The sequence below is a fragment of the Miscanthus floridulus genome, chromosome 7 (genome assembly GCF_019320115.1).
Source record: "Miscanthus floridulus cultivar M001 chromosome 7, ASM1932011v1, whole genome shotgun sequence".
In the NCBI taxonomy this organism is placed as follows: domain Eukaryota; kingdom Viridiplantae; phylum Streptophyta; class Magnoliopsida; order Poales; family Poaceae; genus Miscanthus; species Miscanthus floridulus.
In genome coordinates, this window is record NC_089586.1 from 128,339,574 (window position 1) to 128,358,482 (window position 18,909).

At 44.7% G+C, this 18,909-nt stretch overlaps 1 protein-coding gene and 2 pseudogenes across 1 annotated transcript; all 3 read right to left on the bottom strand.

Annotated features, from left to right (window-relative positions):
- Positions 1–3,361: 3,361 nt before the first annotated feature.
- On the bottom strand, positions 3,362–6,715 carry LOC136467916 (uncharacterized). Its single transcript, XM_066466728.1, has 5 exons — positions 6,699–6,715; positions 5,641–6,599; positions 4,082–5,556; positions 3,902–3,992; positions 3,362–3,433 (listed from the first exon to the last, which is right to left on the bottom strand). The coding sequence occupies exons 2-3, from the start codon at positions 5,964–5,966 to the stop codon at positions 4,299–4,301; spliced, it is 1,584 nt and encodes a 527-aa protein (XP_066322825.1). The 5' UTR covers positions 5,967–6,599; positions 6,699–6,715; the 3' UTR covers positions 3,362–3,433; positions 3,902–3,992; positions 4,082–4,298.
- Positions 6,716–8,081: 1,366 nt separating this feature from the next.
- Positions 8,082–12,536, bottom strand: LOC136466262 (ribonucleoside-diphosphate reductase large subunit-like; annotated as a pseudogene).
- On the bottom strand, positions 12,398–18,700 carry LOC136467917 (phospholipase D alpha 1-like; annotated as a pseudogene).
- Positions 18,701–18,909: the final 209 nt, after the last annotated feature.

Here is an 18,909-nt window from a genome sequence, read left to right on the forward strand (position 1 = left end):
AAACATTGTTCTAACTGAAAAAAGAAGCCGAACAAGCTGAATATGGGGTAAGCCGAACGGGGCCGTCATTTCTTCCTGGGCTGACATATGTGGCTACATATCTACAAGGCGACTCATGTTGCCGGCGATGAACCTGCGGGGCGTCACCTTGGGCGTCAGGTCTCTCAAGTGTCCTACATGCCTGCGCTCTGTTCGCTTGGGCTTGTTTGGCTTATAAGCCGTACTTTTTCAGCCAACGAACAGTATTTTTCTCTCACACCAAATCAACTAACAGTACTTTTAGCCATAACTTATCAGCCAAACAAGCCCAAGCGAACAGGGCGCTGGCTGCCAGGGTAAACATGGTGTGGCGGCATCAAGACTGAGGTTCGCGGAAGGCAGCAAGCTTTTGATGCGTTCGTCAGGGCGCTCAAGGATGGCATCCCTACATCAGCCCAGATAACGTTAGTTTTACCTGAACTAGTTTGATGTAATTTAGCTACTGCAAACCGGTTTTATCTTGAAAGATCATCTTTACCGTTTGGTTTCAGGCAGCCATTATCTAGCTGCAATCTGCTTGACATATATATCTAGTTGCAACTCTACTTTCAGGCAGCCACTACCGGCATTTGTTTGGTTTACATATTTAAATTCAATTTATGCATTAATTGTCAACGGAACTTGTACACCACACTTCAATATAGATACATATAATATATATATATATTTACAATAACCTAAGCATGAGTACAAGTCTACGGTGCAAACAAGGCTTTGCTTGGTACTTCTCACAAATCGGAATTCATACACAGGCAGGTAACCTTTGTGGAATCTAATGCTACTATATGGAACTAGTATAATAAGGTTGCCTGATGGCTGGGTTAGCATGATGTGCAATTCAGATGAATCTAACTTCCACATGCAGTGGCGGATCCAGAAACGGGCTCCGCCCCGGGCTAACTAATATAAGACTTAAAATTTTGGGAAAACGGTTGTTTTTGCCCCTGTCCAGAGGTTCAATTGTGATTTTACCCCTGTTTTTTCAACTTTGTGATTGTACCCCTATTATTTTGAACGAAGGAGCGTTTGCCCCTGGTTTGGATGTCCGTATTTAGAGACTGATTAACGATTAAAAAAAACAAAACACATAAAATCAGATGCAAAATGACTGAAATGCCCCTCCATGTTCGTTCTTATCCGCTCGTTCTCTTCATTGCTATCTGGTGCGGACAGAAGACCGGCGGCCGAGCACCGTCGCGGCCGCGCGCCCCTGCGCCCGCGGCCATGGCGCTCCAGCAACCCCGCGCCCGCGCAACGGCGGCCCTCGCGACCTCGCCCGTCGGTCATGGCGCTCCGGCAACCCTGGCATCAGCGCGACGGTGGCCCTCGCGACCTCGCCCGCCGGTCATGGCGCTCCGGCAACCCCGCAATCGGGGCGACGTGGGCGCGGAGCGGCCCGGGACGCGGGCGTCGCGGCATCAGGGCGGGCGGCGGCGGTGCTTGGCCGCGGCTGCCGGGCCGCCTGGCGACGTGGACGTGGAGTGGGCCGGGGCGCAGCCGTGAGGGCTCGTCCGCACCGTGCGCTCGCCGGAGGCCGCGAGGGCTCGCCCGCGCCGTGCGCTCGCCGGAGGGCCCGCGAGGGCTCGCCCGCGCCCGTGAGGGCTCGTCCGCACCGTGCGCTCGCCGGAGGCCGCGAGGGCTCGCCCGCGCCGTGCGCTCGCCGGCCACCGCCGCGCTCGTCGGCTACCGCGAGGGGCTCGCTCGCGCCGCGCGCTCGCCGCCGCCGCCGTTGGATCGCCACCCAGCTCTGGACCTTCTCACCTTCTCATAACCCTTGCCCCCTTTCCCAACGCCGCCGTCTCCACTTTCCACTCGCCATGCCGATTTCCCTCGCTCCTCAGACGCCGAACCCAGATTCTAATTCTCTCGTGCGCGTGACATCTAGGTTTCCCAGCCGCCTGCAGTGAGTCCAGGGAAGGAAGTCGCCATGGCGGACGACGAGCAGGCGGAGAAGAAGGAGGAGGTCCCCGAGGTGATGTGCTCTAGTCCCCTTCTCACAGCGCATCCAGTTAGGTCCGATTCGGTTGGGTTCTGGCGGCGATAAGCTGGCAACGTCGTGCTTGTGTCCGCGTGAGTAGGGCCGGCCTGTTCCTGAAGTGTACTGCCTTGTACATGAATCAAGGATTGTTCTTTTTTCCTTAAAGATGGTTGCTATTTATTATAGCCTGATGTTGAATTTAATAATTTGGTGCATGATGTCTGTTAAATTATTTGTGATACTCCCCTAGTAGCATTGTCTGACGGCTAGGATCCTTTTTCTTCCTTGTGCGTTCATGTTGATAGTGTTTATAATTATCTTGCAGCTTGCTCCTTTTGATCCAACCAAGAAAAGAAGAAGAAGAGGTGGTGATACAAGAGCCATCAGATGAGGTGGATAACTTGGCAGAGAAGACTGAGAGTTTGACTGGTGTGTTTAGTATCTACAAAAAGTAGAGTAGTTCACTGAAGATATTTTAATGATATGCATTTATTTATGCAGTAGCTGAGTCTAGTGAACCAAGCTTTGCTCCAGACGATCAAGTTAGAGAGGATGAAGAAGAAGGGATTGTGCTCCTGCCACCAGATACCCTTGGGAAGGAAACTGACAGAGATTATAAGTATGAAGAGGTATTTGATACACCCTGTTCGAAATTGCTCATCAACCTGTAGTTGACAGATCATGGGTAATACAGCAAAATTAACATAAATAAAATTTACTTTATGTTGCTATGTGTTATGGTAGAGCCTTTCTCCTGTAGTATAAGTTGTTTGTTTGTATGATTCATTCTATTGTGGTACAGTGTCATTTTGCTGCTCTTAAACGCCATTTTTCATGTGTTTCTTGATTTAGTTTTTGCTTCTCTTCATTTACCTTCCTCCCTCCTTGAAATTATGAGCTTGTTTGGTTAGAGCCCTCACCTAAAATGCCTGTGGTGAGAGTTGCCTGTGTTTGTTGCCATGCTTCAGGCGTAGGCATGTTTGGTTGGTGGCCCTGCCAGGCAGGTTTCTCGCCAGGCATTGATCGTGTCGCCAGGTGACCGAAATTGATGGCCTGGATCTGCTGCCTGGCAGGCAGCCTTGCCTGGCGGTAGAATCAAACTTGCCTGTCTGTAATCAATACTCACTAGAATTGCTGTTGCTCTGTCGAGAAAAATATTTTAATGTTAGTATATTATATAAGCAACTTTCTTTACCAGTAACGACGTGGCTGTATTTGTTCTCATCAACTTTCACATGTTTTCTTATCCATTCATTTCTGGAAGGACATCTGGTATAATTTTGCCATCATTCTTTCTGTCCAGAGGGAGCGTTTAGCCACCTGGAGATCGCCATCACCTGCGTCCTGCCGCCGTCCTGGTACCTAGCTCAGTAGCTCTCGCCTCGCCTGGCATCCAAAACAGTACTCTTCTGATTCCTGAAAGCTGGAGCCAAGTTATGTAATCTCCCGTCCCAGCATTATGAGCCTTTTGATCCCAAAATTTTGAATATTTATCAATATTAAATCTGAGTTCAAATAATTGCAAGTTGTGCCAAACATGTTTGACCAAATTTAATCAATTATCAGCATACAATAAAAAGTCTAATTCCAAATCAGGGTAAATCACAATTAGGCATAACAAACAGGGGCAAAATCGCATGGGCATTTATGTCCTTTTGTACAAAGTTTAACACCGTTAGGGGTGGATGACGGAAGCAGGGGCAAACTGGTGCTTCGTGAATGACACAGTAGGGGTAAATTCACAAAGTCAAAAAAATAGGGGCAAAATCACAATTTCGATACAAAACAAGGGTACAAACGCAAGAGCCCCTAAAATTTTACCCCACCCAAGTGTTCAACCAATAGACTTAAATAATACGTAGAATATTGAAGGTAGAAAAGTACCAAATTACGAGTCTTCCATGACAAAAAAAAAAAGAAGCATACATGTCTTCATGAATTAACACCACTTCCACTTGCACCGACATCCTCAATTCTACATAAACAATTTCAACATCTCAGACATTTATAAAACAAGATAACATTATGTATTGAAATAGATTAATACAAGTAAACAACACGCACCTTGAGCCCTCATTTGGCAAATTCATCTTACGGTTTCTTAAGCCTTGAAAGCGCTTTAGAATTTTTTCATCTTCAATCGATGCAAACAAATCTCGCTCAATAAAGCAAATCATGCTACTATTCAGCCAATCATCATTCATTTTATTTCTTCGTTCGGTCTTGATAATATTCATAGCAGAGAAGGCTCTTTCAACTGTTGTTGTTGCCACCGGCAAAATCAATGCAAGTTCAATGAGACGATACACCAAGGAAAAGTTGTATCTCTTTCAGTCTGAACCATCTTCTCAGCAAGGTTACCAAGATTAGTACAATTGTCAAAATTATCATCATTTCTGACTTCATCAATGAATATACGAAGGTCACCCGCAAGCTTTATGCAGTCATAATCACATAAGTCATCTTTATAAATCTTAGCAAGCTCAACTAACTTCTGTACCTCAAAGTTGGCAAAAGAATCCCTCGGATCAAGACAAGCAACACATCTCAAGAGTTGAGTTGATCTTTCTGGAAATCGATTGTTTAACTCACAATAAACTTGATCAATCACAACATTGAAAATTCCATGATGAAAATGATGGTAGTAACTCACTAATTTAGCACCACGACATCTCGAACGACCTCTTACTGGTATCATATCTTCCATATTAGGAATTTCTATGTTGTTGAGGAGGCAAAACTCCTTTACCTCTTCAAAAAGAGCTTCACAACCATTTTCCCTCATTTCATTCATATTTCTCATCACAGAGCCAATTAATCCTATTGCACGAACAATGTTTTGATTTTTTTTTTGCAAACATTGTGACAGGTCTTGAGTCATCCCCAATACTCTGATCATAAGATGTAATATGAACACAAATTCAAATGACTCCATTCTTTGAATCAATCCAGAGGTTGTAGTTTTCTTTTCCCCATCAGTTCCATCTTCACTAATATTCTCCAACACCTCCAGTACAGAGGACCACATGATCATAAGACGTGCCAATGTTTTATGATGTGTACCCCACCGTGTATCACCAGGCCTAGCAAGACTAATTTCTTGGTTTTTCCCTCTCCTAGAAAAAATAGTACCACTATCTAACTGCTCAATAAGCTTATCATGGTGACTTTGAAGGAGTTGATCTTTCCTCTTGCAAGAAGCACTAACAACATTGACGATTGAAGTGACATAATTGAAGAAATCAAAAGTTGAGCCACAACACTTGGCTATAGAAACTACCACAAGCTGCAATTGATGAGCAAAACAGTGGATGTAAAAGGCATATGGGTTTTCGTTCAATACCAGTCTTTGTAACCCATGAAATTGTCCTCTCATATTTGAAGCTCCATCATATCCTTGCCCTCTAATCTTGAAAATAGATAGACCATATCTTCTAAGCATAGTATCCAATGCTTTTTTTAGTGAGGTTGATGTGGTGTCAAAAACATATTCAATGCCAAGAAACCTCTCAATCACACTTCCTTTATCATTGACAAACCTACAAGAGAAAAGAGAAAATAGTGTTACTTGAAAGCAACAAAACAAAACCAACGAAATAACCAAATGGAGAGGAGGTATATACCTCACAACCACAACCATTTGTTCCTTAATAGATGCATCACGAGCCTCATCAACAAGCACCGCAAACCAACGATCTCCTATTTCACTTTTAATTAACTCACTTGTCTCCTCTGCACAAGCCCTAGCCAAATCTTTCTGAACCATTGGACAACTCATTTGATTATTCCCTGGAGCATTTTCACCGGTCACAAGTGCAGCCTTAGGATCCTTCTTTCTGTACCATTCAAGCATCTCCATAAAGTTCCCTTTATTTCTTGATGTTTTAGACTCATCATGTCCACGAAAGGCTAGAGCTTGCAAAAGGAGGAATCTAGCAATGCCTAACATGATAGTTAAACGAGCTTTATATGCCTCCTCTTCTGCTGCACTTGTAACAGTCCACACATGTTCAACACTTTGCCTCTGATTTTTGAAATCAAGTGCACGCTTTCTTGCATTATTATGAAAGCCATCAATTGATTGAGCATGCTCCTTGAAAGAATCATTTGCATTCTTCCAATTTCTAAACCCAACTTTGGTGAATGTATCATTACTATGAAACCCAGCTTGTTGTGGCTTAAAGAGATAGCAATAAAAGCAATAAGCTGCATCCTTGGCTACACTGTACTCTAACCAATCAAATTGATCAAACCATGATCCAACAAATCCTCTTGATGGGCCTTTACCATCTTTTTTAGTTTTTGGAAACTTATGACCAGCTGGCCTATATGGACCTATTTATAGATATGCTCTCCTTGCCTCATCCCTAATGTCATGATGAAAATCATCAATTGGCTTCCTTTCTCCTGGATCGGCAACTATATCTCTCATATCAAGTTCAATCCATGGTCTTTTTTGCTCAACCCGGCTCTCTATGGTTTCGACAGTACTCTTTGACGCATCTTTTTTGGCATAGTATTTCTCCATTATAAGGTATGAAATGTTGCAATTGAAAAGTAAGACTCAAGTTCAATGACAGTCCTGCTCAATGAAATGAAATATTCATGACTTTGCAATGTAAAAGGTAGCAATCATGGAGCAATTTTCAAAAAGAAATGAAACTAAAGAGTAGAAATCAACCTATTTCATATTTTCATGGATCTAGTCATCCAGCAGACAGCAGACATCACAGCACCCGCCAACCAGCAAGGGGGTGGCCGGGTGGGGGTGGGCAGCAGCCAGCAGCCAGCAGGGCTGCAGGGGCCACGGGGCCAGGCCGGCAGGCCGCCAGGAGGCCGGCGGCAGGCCGGCTCAGCACTCAGCAGGCCGCCACGGGGCCAGCCGGTGCGGCCGTGCGGGCGCGGCGCGCGGCCGGCGTCGCCATGGCGCAGGGAGGCAGACAGGGGAGAGGGGAGGCCGGAAGGCGCAGCGCGCGGCCAGCGGAGGTGCAGCCGGGACGCGGACGGAGGTCGGCAGGTCGCGCTAGCGCCGTCGACCGTCGCGGACTCGCGGGAGTAGTCCTGGCTAGCGGAGTGGCGGGTGGCGGCTACCGTGGAGCCGTGGAGGCAGGCAGGCAGCGGAAACAGGAGGGGAGGCCGAGGCTCCGAGGCTGGAGGCTGGAGTCCTGTCAGGCGAGGACGGCGGCGGCCAAGGAGCTAGAAGGCCAAAACGCGAGACGGGAGCCGCTGCTGGCCTGCTGCGACGGCCTGCTCGGGGTGGGCTAATGGGCTCAAAAGCCTTTTTGTGCCATTTTTATAAAGCAATTTTCCATTGCTCATGGGCCTCGCCCCGGGCTGCAGCCCGGGCAGCCCGGGGCCCAAATCCGCCAATGTCCACATGCTAACACTCATCCCGGTTGTTCAAGGAACAGGCCACTTGTGCCATTTTAACCTGGGCATCCTCCTCCTCTTCTGAAGTCGGCTGCTTATCCTACAAATGCATTTTTCATGATAAGGATCGTGCTAAGGACAGGTTGACAATTAATCAAAAATATATAATCCATCAGACAAAGGCTAGAGCACAATCTCCAAACGTGATCACCTTGAGAAGAGTAGTATCAACTGTAAACTTGATTGCATCGGCAGCAGCTCGAGTTCTTAAGTAATACATCCCTGTTTTCAGGCCCTGGTATCCAACCACAGAAGAATTAATCATCAGTGTTTTCCTTGGCCACTCACTCTAATAAACTAAAAAAGTTACTTATGTCTCCTCAGAACAAAAAAGACGAAGATCAAATAGTGTTGGATTAAGAGTTACCTTTGACCAAGCATGGAAATGCAGTGAAGTTAGCTTCCCAGAGTTTGGTTGTTCCATGTGGATATTAAGGCTCTGGCTCTGATCGATATAGCTGTTAGCCCACAGGATCATCGGTTTAGGTGAGTCGACCACTCACCAGTCTTGCCGACCACGGCCGAGCACGACCGAGGTTTCCGACCACACACACTATGGCTAGAGGTTGAAGAAGAGGGAGAACAGAGCATACACATACAGTACAAGCACCAGCGTTGTCCGGAGCCCTGTATAGGAGATGGCAAATTTGAACTCTCTTTACTGAGTTGCCGTGACAGTCTATTTATACAACTCTATCCATCTAGTCCTAGTACAGCGCATATGCTGCAACAGTAACTAAATAACACAGCAGGATTGACTTCTGCGTCTGTCCCTACATGTGGCTACAATGCGGCAGGTGAGCCGTTCGGCGCCTGCCTCTACAGTGGCTACGGTACCACAGCAGGAGGCCTTTTCGACGTCGTCTTCCCTTGTTGTGTGTTCACACAAGGAAGCAGTAATTATTCTAACAATAGCAACCACGGTCAATGGCCATGTCAACAATAGTTTTCTGTTTGATCTCCCAAACAGTCCGGTGTCAATGATTAATGAACATCTGGAACAAACATGACCGATAGTTTGAATCTCGTGAAACTTATAGCTAAGATGCACATACTTGTAAATTGCTTTTAGATCATCTGGAACTTCGGTAATTTTTTGGACAGAACCATCCTCATAGATAATCTTGTTCTTTAGAACAGGAGACCAGACACCCATCTCACTCAAATCATGGAGAAGATGCTTATTTACTACAACAAATTCACCGCTGAGAAAGAAAATTAATTAGGGAACACCACATGTTGGAACATCAAAACTAAAACAAGCAAATATGCTAACCTTAAAACTCGTCGACTGTATATATTTGAGGTGTATGGTTCAAAGCACTCATTGTTGCCAAGAATTTGACTAGTGGAAGCAGTTGGCATAGGAGCGACAAGAAGAGAGTTCCTCAATCCCACCTGAGAAATCATCTCCCTTATTGCTGACCAGTTCCACCTACTAGATGGCACTACATTCCACATATCAGGTTGAATAATGCCCTGCAGAAGTAAAGAGGTCTACTGAGAACAGGCCATTCTTAAAAGGGTAAAGTATAATTTACACCCTCCAACTATCGCCAAAGTATAGATTTCAACCTTGAACTTCAAAACCGGATAACTTTGGTCCTCCAACTCTTGAAAAAGTTCAACTTTCATCCTTCTGGACGGTTTTGCGTATAAACAGTACTTTTGATATTTCCAGGAGGCGCCGAAATTTTATATTATTTTTTAAGCATCTTAACGTCCTCAAATGAAAAAACTCAAAACTACAAAGTTGTAGATCTCATTGAGAGCTACAACTTTGGTATAAAAAGTATTTTCATTTAACTCCATACAAATAATATATTAGTGCTCTAATGCGGCAAGCGCTAGTTGGCGATTATTATGGTGCTGAAATTTTATATTATTTTTTCGAGCATCTTACTGTCCTTAAATGAATAAACTCAAAACTACAAAGTTGTAGATCTCATCGAGGTCTACAATTTACATATAAAAATTATCTTCATCCGCCATCATATTGAAGGGTTTTCTATTTTTTGAAACTAGAGTCTCATCACGCGCGGCAAGCCCTAGGTGCGATAAAAATATATTGTCACGTGATAAAAATATATTGTCGCGTGATGAGACTCTAGTTTTAAAAAATAGAAAACCCTTCAATATGATGGCGGATGAAATAATTTTTATATGTAAATTGTAAACCTCGATGAGATCTATAACTTTGTAGTTTTGAGTTTTTTCATTTGAGGACAGTAAGATGCTCGAAAAAATAATATAAAATTTCAGCACCATAATAATCGCCAACTAGCGCTTGCCGCATTAGAGCACTAATATATTATTTGTATGGAGTTAAATGAAAATACTTTTTATACCAAAGTTGTAGCTCTCAATGAGATCTACAACTTTGTAGTTTTGAGTTTTTTCATTTGAGGACATTAAGATGCTTAAAAAATAATATAAAATTTCGACGCCTCCTGGAAATATCAAAAGTACTGTTTATACGCAAAACCGTCCAGAAGGATGAAAGTTGAACTTTTTCAAGAGTTGGAGGACCAAAGTTATCCGGTTTTGAAGTTCGAGGTTGAAATCTATACTTTGGCGATAGTTGGAGGGTGTAAATTATACTTTACCCTTCCTAAAAGGTTATATCAACTAGACCATTCAGGTTAATAATTTCTTCCCTAAATGAGAATAGTTTCAAGGAGCATAAGGATGATGATATACAGCCTAATAAGAAAATGACAAACCAAAAAAATGGATATCATGATCATTATTTCCTGACCAATGAGGCAATGAGCACTCATAAATTTTGGAAATTTCTACCAGCAACTGTTTTGTGTGAGAAGGAAATAGCTCAACACAATCGAACATGATATCCAATATAAGCATTGGACATTCTCATAAACAATATCATGGACGAACCTTGCTAACAGGGCTCCCGGCATATGTTTCATAAGGACCTTCTTTTGCAGCAAGTTCAGCAGAAGCTTTCAACGAGTGATAATAAATAGTTTCAAAAATATCTTTATTTAACTGCTGGGCCTGGAACAAAATTTCATTATATTACATTACATTACATATCAGTCTATCAGCAAAATACAACGTTGCATAACCACACTTTCCAGCTTGCAAAATTTACCTCTGGTGAATCAAATGGCATTCCTAGTAGAATAAAAGTATCTGCCAAGCCTTGAACGCCTATTCCAATTGGCCTATGCCTCATATTTGACCTCCTTGCATTCTCAATGGGATAATAGCTAATATCAATGATTTTGTTGAGATTACATGTAACAATCGAAGTAATCTGTCATAGCCAACATTATGTAAGTATTATTCAGACTGGTAAGGCAGAGTATGCATCTATATGAAATGTGAGATAGACAAACCTCAGCTAATTAATCAAAGTCAAAGTATCTATTTTTTTATCCACTGCTACCAACAAGCTTAGCTGGATGAGACTCTATAGGAACACCCTGAAATATGTGCAAAGTGTAAGGTACACTAATTACAACTAACCAAATTTATTGGAAAAAAAAGTTGGCGTGTACCTTTTTCCCTCACAAAACGTGGTAAAGCAATTGACGCAAGATTGCACACAGCAGTTTCAGAAGGACTTGTATACTCAATTATTTCAGTACACAAGTTGGAGGACTTAATTGTGCCAAGATTTTGTTGGTTACTTTTTCTGTTGCAAGCATCCTGCACATCATCACATTTTAGAACCAGATCTTTGGATGTTTAAGTAAGAACAGGCACATGTGGTAAAAGAATGGCCTATTTAGAGGAAATCATGCAAAACAATTGCATCCTTACAAAATAGTCAAATAAATACCTTGTAAAGCATATAGGGAGTTCCAGTTTCTATCTGTGCCTTTAAAATATCGAACCAGAGGGCCTGCGCTGCAACCACTTTCTTTGCCTTGCCCTGAAATCACATAGCTGAGTCATCAAACATATTGAGATGAAAAAAAAATGTATATCCAGGTCCAGCATCATATAGCTGAGTCATCAAACATATCGAGACAAAAAAAATGATCCAGGTCCAGCATCCAGCTTACTTCTCTTTCATATTTCTGGTACAGATTCTGAAACTCGTCACCCCAGCAATCAGCCAAACCAGGAGCTTCATTGGGGCAAAATAGTGACCACTGTTCATTACGTTGTACCCTTTCCACAAATAGATCAGGAACCCACAGAGCATAGAAAAGATCCCTTGCACGATTCTCTTCCTACAAATTGCACACAAGAAACTTTTCACGGATGGGGTAGTCGAATATAATAGCATGCCAAGCATTCAAAGCGCATTCCACATACAGTACAGTATGAAGATAATAATCAAGTGCCAAAAAGTTTTCAATCACAGCTGATTATTTTTCAAGAATGTGTGTTATTGTTCAAGAAAGCTTTACCTTTCCATGGTTCTTTCTTAGATCAAGGAACTCAAAGATATCAGGATGCCAAGGCTCCAAATAAACAGCAAATGCACCTAAATGTAAGGCACCTGTCAGAAATCCTCGACAAACGTGGAAATAGGGTCCAGTCTAACTTATTGATGTTACTTACCTTTTCTCTTGCCTCCACCTTGATCAACATAACTGGCAGTATCATTGAAAACACGTAGCATAGGAACAATTCCATTAGAAGTTCCATTTGTTCCTCGAATGTAACTCCCAGTGGCTCGAATATTGTGAATTGAGACACCAATTCCTCCAGCAGATTTGCTTATGGCAGCACATTCTGAGAGAGTATCATAAATTCCTTCAATACTATCATCTTTCATGCAGATAAGGAAGCAGCTACTTAGCTGCATAACAATAAATACAAGGATGAGATTGAAGGTACAGTTTAACAACTAATATTGCACAATGAACGCTATTTTCTTAGAAAGTAGCAGTACTTGCGGCCTTGGAGTGCCAGCGTTGAAAAGGGTTGGGGAAGCATGAGTAAACCAGCGTTGAGACATCATGTGGTATGTTTTGATAGCAGATTCAATATCATCCTTATGTATGCCGACAGAAACTCTCATCAACATATGTTGCGGCCTTTCTGCGACCTTTCCACCAATTTTCAACAGATAGGACCTCTGAAGAATCTTAAAACCAAAATAATCACGAGAGAATTATGTATTTGGCACTAAAACAAATCGGTCTTTCATATTTGGTACTAGAAAATTTGAACTTCCTTATCTAGCATCGAGTTGAAATTTTCTTTTGTAAATGGCACTGCCGTCCATTTCGACCGCTAACGGTGTCAAGTGGCTAGCAAAATGACATAAATGCCCTTGATTGTAGCAAAAGTCCATGGTGCTAAATAGGAAAAAAAATAAATAGACAAGTTGTCAAATAAGAAAATCATAAATATCATAAATATACTTTGAACTAAAATGTAGATTTTTGATAATTGAAGACCGCAAATAAATAATTAATAAATTTTAAATTGGTAATAGCAGGTACAGATTATGCCCTCACTCTTCCTTTCATCTCGGCCACAGATCAAGGATGCATGACTCATATGGCTGCTGGTTGAAATACGTAACTTATATTTTCAAGGTATTTATCTTTTAGTTTTCTAAAAGAAAAGCAAAGTATACGCCGTCATCGTAACATCATGGCTCAGGAGCAGAGCACACCGTGCATGGCTCGGCCGGCGGAGCACGCGGCCCGGGCAACGCGAGGAGCTCACAGCCTTGGTGGTGCGCGGGGCACGCAGTCGGGGAGCTCGCGGCCTGGGCACGCGGTGCGCGGAGCACACGGTCTTCGCGGAGCTCGCCCGACGTGCTGCTGCTCTACCGATGTCGTGCTGCTGCTGCTCGCCATCGACGGCCGTCGCGGAGCTCGGCCGACGTGCTGCTGCTGCTTCGCCTGCTGGTTCCTGGTCGCTAGGTAGCCCGGCTGGTACGCGCCCATCGCGATCTCGGTGTCGTGGCCGCCGTCCATTGAGCGCTGGTTGATGTTCGCCTAGCCCACGATGATGTACTCGTCATCCACTGCATGCAAACGACCACCGGTCAGACAGAAACCATCATGATCATATTGGTTTGTTTTGTAATTCTAGACTAGATGAATCTGTAGGTGTAGAATAAGTCACTGTACCTATCATGGTCTTGGCGTGGACATAGATCATGAAGCGCCTGGCCTGCTGCGCCCTCTCGTAATCGGTGTTGTGGTCCGGGTGCTCCGGCGGCACGTACTCGCCGGGGCTTGGCGCCTCGCCGTTGCCGAGGCAGAAGAAGGTGAGGTAGTCCCTGGGGTCGGCCTAGAGCCCCTTGGCGCGAATGGCCAGCGTGACGTCCGTGTACATCATCTCCATGGTGCGGCGCTGCCAGTCCAGGAAGGCCTACACGGAGCCGCTCTCCGGCACGCCCTCGGGCCACAGGGGCACCACCACGTACACGGTGAACCGCTCGTTGGCCTGGATCTTGCTGACGATCTTGAGCGAGAGCTCCTTGGGGATAAGGTGCAGCGCGTTGATGTCCTCCACCGTCACGCCGTCGTTCTGCAGCCACGCGTAGGAGCTCCCCAGGAAGTACTGGTTCTCGATGTAGATGAAGTCCCGCGCCCACCGGATGGCGTGGATGTACGCATCCTGGATGCTGCGCTCGATCACGTGGTCCTTGCCACTCACCAGCCCCAGCGCCGCGGCCTCCCGTGGGGCGTCCGGGAACCCCGCCGCTGCGCCGTCGTCGATGGACCGGAACACCTGCACGTTCCACTACTCGGCGTCGCCGTGCGGGGCCGCCTCGCGCTCCGCCCACGCCTTGTTCAGCACCACCAGCATGTTGTCGCCCTTGCCTTGCTTCTTCCACCTCTGCTCGAAGTTCTCCAGCACGTCCCACGCCACGGGCTCGACGCGGCAGTGGATGTCGTGCCACGGCTCCCTCGGCCCGCCCTTGCTGATGGACGCGCTGAGGAAGTTGGGCTGGTTGAAGGTATGCGCGGCCAATGAGCGTGGCGCCGATGGCGTCGTCGGCCTTGACGGTGAAGATGATGTTGCTGGCGTCGTGCGTGCAGTAGATGTGGAAGGACTCGTCCCACTAGTACAAAGGGGCATTTTGGTACTTCCGAAAGAAACATGAGAGGGTCAACGCAGTCAACTGACGGATGGATGTACTAAATGGACGGTAGTGCCATTTACAGAAGAAATTTTTAACTCGATGTCAAATAAGAAAGTTCAAAAATTTTAGTGCTAAATAAAGAAGACTGATTTGTTCCAGTGCCAAATACATAATTGCCCCAATAATCATAGTCGAACTCTCGGTCATAATTTATCTCACACTCCAAGCGAGCAGTATTCTGAAATGATGCAGAATTCAAAGTTGAGTACTCTGTTTGTGAATTAGTAAGAAATAGAGTATACTAGAAACTAAGCGCGGTGTTGCCGCGCAGCTGCCAGTGTTAGACTATCCATACCTATCAGTGAAGGCAGTAAATTGCAACATTCAGAATAATGTAAATGAGTGGTATCCATTATTCTCATAACCAAGAAAAAGGCATTTATCATATTTTGAAATACTACACGTCATTGGTTAATATGGAAGTGATGTTTAGCCAAAAAAAAAAAGGTAAACCAAATGAAGCAAATGGTTCCCTTCACTGCAGCTGCATTGTATTAAGGAATGCATATGTCCCTTAAGAACTACACATTTATTTGATATACAATGCATACCCTGGTTTATTGTTTTCAGTTTGGCTATGAGGATGTTAGCACTTTGAGTAGGCAAAATTGAAAGCGATTCAGACAACACAACAGCTGAAGAAAGGTGTGCACAACTGGTTGAAAGAGACTAAAAGTATTATCCATGAAATATGAAATATGTGCTGAATTAGTTGACAAAAGTCATTCAAACTATTATCCATAACTTCGAAAAAACAAAACGACAAAGATTGTACCTTTACGGTGATTGCATGAACATCGTCATACAGGACGGGTGGATTTATAAGTGAACTCATAGGAAGGATGTCGCTAGAATGAGGTAGTGTACTCATAGCAAGGGTATTGCAGCACACTATCATTCATAGAAGTTTCTGCAAAGAGCATGACAAAGAAAATGATATGTGAATTAGAAGTCGCAGGAATAAAAGAGATTGCTAATTTTAGGAGGCACCACTAAAACCCAAGTACGAAAAGCGACGCTAACAGAGCAGACCTATGGGAAGCAATGGAGCAATGCTTCCTGCTTTGTGAATCGTGCAACATTTAAGGCTTACGTTTTTATGGGCTTCTCCAGTTGATGCAACATTTATTTACTGGCTTCGAGAGATCTGATAAAAACGCAGACTGACTGCATTAGCAACCATGCAATGGTTAGGAAGCAAATAACAATAAAAATAGGTAGTCCGAAACAATAAGTGATATAGATTAGCATATGGCAAACATCAGTATCATTCCATTTGGTCATAAAAGTATTTATGACAATCTCCTTGTGGCCTCAGAAATGCAATTATGCATTTTGCAGGTCTACTTTCTCTGCACAGGTATAGGCAAGGGCTTACAGCAGTAGGTACAACTAAGATTAGAAGGGAATTATATGTTTTCATATGCTCTATTCCAGGAAAAAGGAATACAATGTGTCTCACCGTTTTCCTGTGAGCAAAGACGTGTATTTGTTCAAAAAAAGTCACAAATCACATTAGATATCCGAACTCCCTAGGTGCATAAGAGAGCAGCAACATGGACCATATCAGAGGCCACAATGCACGAAATATAAATAAAATAAATTATTTCTTGTAATTGAGTGGTGACATAAACGAGGTTCTGCTTCATTTGCAACAGTTGGTCCAATGCAACGGCCATCCTGGAGGGAAAAAAAAGATAGATGTGTTTCATGTCAGAAAAGTATGACAACAATTTTGCATGCATATGGCTGATTGTGATTGAGCTAAAATAAACACATGGTACCAGGCATATGATCCCACATGTAGATTCATAGACAGGTGCAAAGGCCATTTGACTAAGCATTGTGTGGCATCATTCATGCACTAACCGCCTTAGTAAGGTTAGACTGAAATTAAAATTTTAGTGATAGAGTGAAACACCACCTGATCAACAGGTATCATCATCAGGGACTTCTGCCTGATCAAGGATTCAAATGCTTCATTTTTCCGTCGAATGGTGGACTCAAATTTTTGCACCCCAGTGGAATATTCATAAAAAAGAAGTAAACTTTTAACTTCCTTGATGAGCTGACTGAGGCATGGAAAACAAAATAAATACAAAAGAAAATTTGACGTTGCCTAGAAACTGGCCAACTGCATTTGTATCAACAAATTGGCTTTTACGTACAGAAGTATGAGCATCGCCATGTTGACTATTGCTGCTGTGTCGGTAGGGGTAGGACCATACAACCTACATGATAGGGAACAAATACTGAGCGTGGCTCTGTCAAACCTGTAACAGAATAGAAGTAAATATATTTATAAGTGAAACCATAGATGATAGCATCTTTCATTGTGTAAAGAAATTGTTGCTCCTATGGTCTGTGGCAGCAGCCATGGTCACCGGCAGGCACATGTACATAGATATTTCATGCCTGAATTAGTATCCACAATTTATACACAATCTCTTTCTGACCATGCAACATTTTTAACAGGCATCTATATGATGAGAGGAAGAGGTGAGTTAGGATATGTTTGCTGACTCAATTTGGGAAACAAAGAAACATGTTTTTACAGAGGTAGTGTGTCGGCAGGGATAGGACCATACAACCTACATGAGAGGGAACAAATATTGAGTGTGGCTCTGTCAAACCTGTAACAGAATACAAGTAAATATATTTATAAGCGAAACCATAGATGATAGCATCTTTCATTGTGTAAAGAAATTGTTGCTCCTATGGTCTGTGGCAGCGACCATGGTCACCGGCAGGCACATGTACGTAGATATTTCATGCCTGAATTAGTATCCATAATTTATACATAATCTCTTTTTGACCATGCAACATTTTTAACAGGCATCTATATGATGAGAGGAAGAGGTGACTTAGGATATGTTTGCTGACTCAATTTGGGAAACAGAGAAACATGTTTTTACAGAGGTAGGAAAAAACATAGTTGACATATCAAAACTGAGGATATAAAAGCATATGTTTGGGAGAAAAATAAGGGGAGGTAAGCAACCTGGCATGTTGTGGACTAACCTTACTCCAACTTCAAGTGCAGGAATATTCATAGACCCTTTGAAATTGCAACTGTAAGAGGGGGGCACGTGATCTTGACAGCATCTACTATAATCTGAAACATATATAAACTTTGAAGACCATATTTGGATGACCCGGAAAATTGGGAAGGACATTAAAGAATGAAGATGCAAGTAACAGCAAGAGTGGAAACAGAGTCAATGCGGGACATCCGCTGCTCTCCTTCCCCCGACTGTTCATGTGTGCAGACTGCAGACCTGCAAGCAAAAAAGGAGGAGATCGTGAAGGCAAGAGACGGTGGGGCAAGAGACTCAAGAATGGGCAACAACACAGGAGATCTAACCTGGTTCGGTCGGTGCACTCGCAGATCGGTCATGGAACCACTGGCCCGGTTGCGGAGGTATCATCGTGGTCAGGCTACACGCGGAAGAAGCACCTGTGATGCAACTCGCCACACATGGTGCTGGGCGACGGCGGCGGAGGAAACCTTGACCGAACGATTGGTGGGCGGCCGCAGGGAACCCCCGCCGCCGGCACAGCCTAGATCGGCGAGGACGGTTCCGTAGCCACCAGGCCTTCCTCCCCACCGGATCGTGCTCCCCACCATGAAAGATGCCTCGACGGGTGCGGAGGCGGCGCTCGGCTGGAAACTGCTCTCCGGGCTAGGAGGGGCCGGGGCCAGTGCGGCGCCCCTCGTAGCGAGCGCGGCAGTGGCGCGACCTCGGCGGGGGCCGAGGTGACGGTCGGCAGCGCGGCCTGGGCGGCGGCTGGGACGGGGCGGTGCTCGGCGGGGTGGCAGTGGCGGCCGTGGCGGAGGCGCGGCCGGGCCCGGGCCTACTGGAAGAGGACGTCGGGGCCTCCCGCCGAGGTGGCGATCGGCGGCGCGGCCTAGGTGGCCTGGGACGGGGACGGCGCTCGGCAGGGACGGGACCGGTGGCGGCGGCGGAGGTAGGAGCGCCAGCGTCGGCCCGGGTTCACGACGATTCGTGGGTGACCAGGTTTGCGGGTTGATGGGCGAGAGGCCCGATCAGACCCACATCGGACGGTCAGTATTGCGTAACGGGTCGATCGAACGGCTCACAGGTTAACGGGTGACGTGGCCCTAGCAGGTGCCCGCGGTTTGGGTGCAGGATTCCTATAGGAAGATGTGCCAACGTAAATGATAGCTGCCAATAATTTCAATTTGTATTAAGTCTCTTTCATGGCCTGTTTATAGTATGAAACTACCAAAGAACCATATTGGATGCTAAATACTACACCCTTGTAACAACCAATGACAGAAACCAGAAAGTAGAATCACACAATCTATATAAACGCCAAAAAGCATAACTCATGTTTTCCTAAAATACAC

Bases quoted from the DNA above. Each gene is read 5' to 3' on its own strand.
- LOC136467916 (XM_066466728.1), bottom strand. From the start codon at position 5,966: ATGTTAGGCATTGCTAGATTCCTCCTTTTGCAAGCTCTAGCCTTTCGT. The intron at 5,557-5,640 runs GTATATACCTCC...TTTCTCTTGTAG, and splicing joins CAAATGGTTGTGGTTGTGAG to GTTTGTCAATGATAAAGGAA.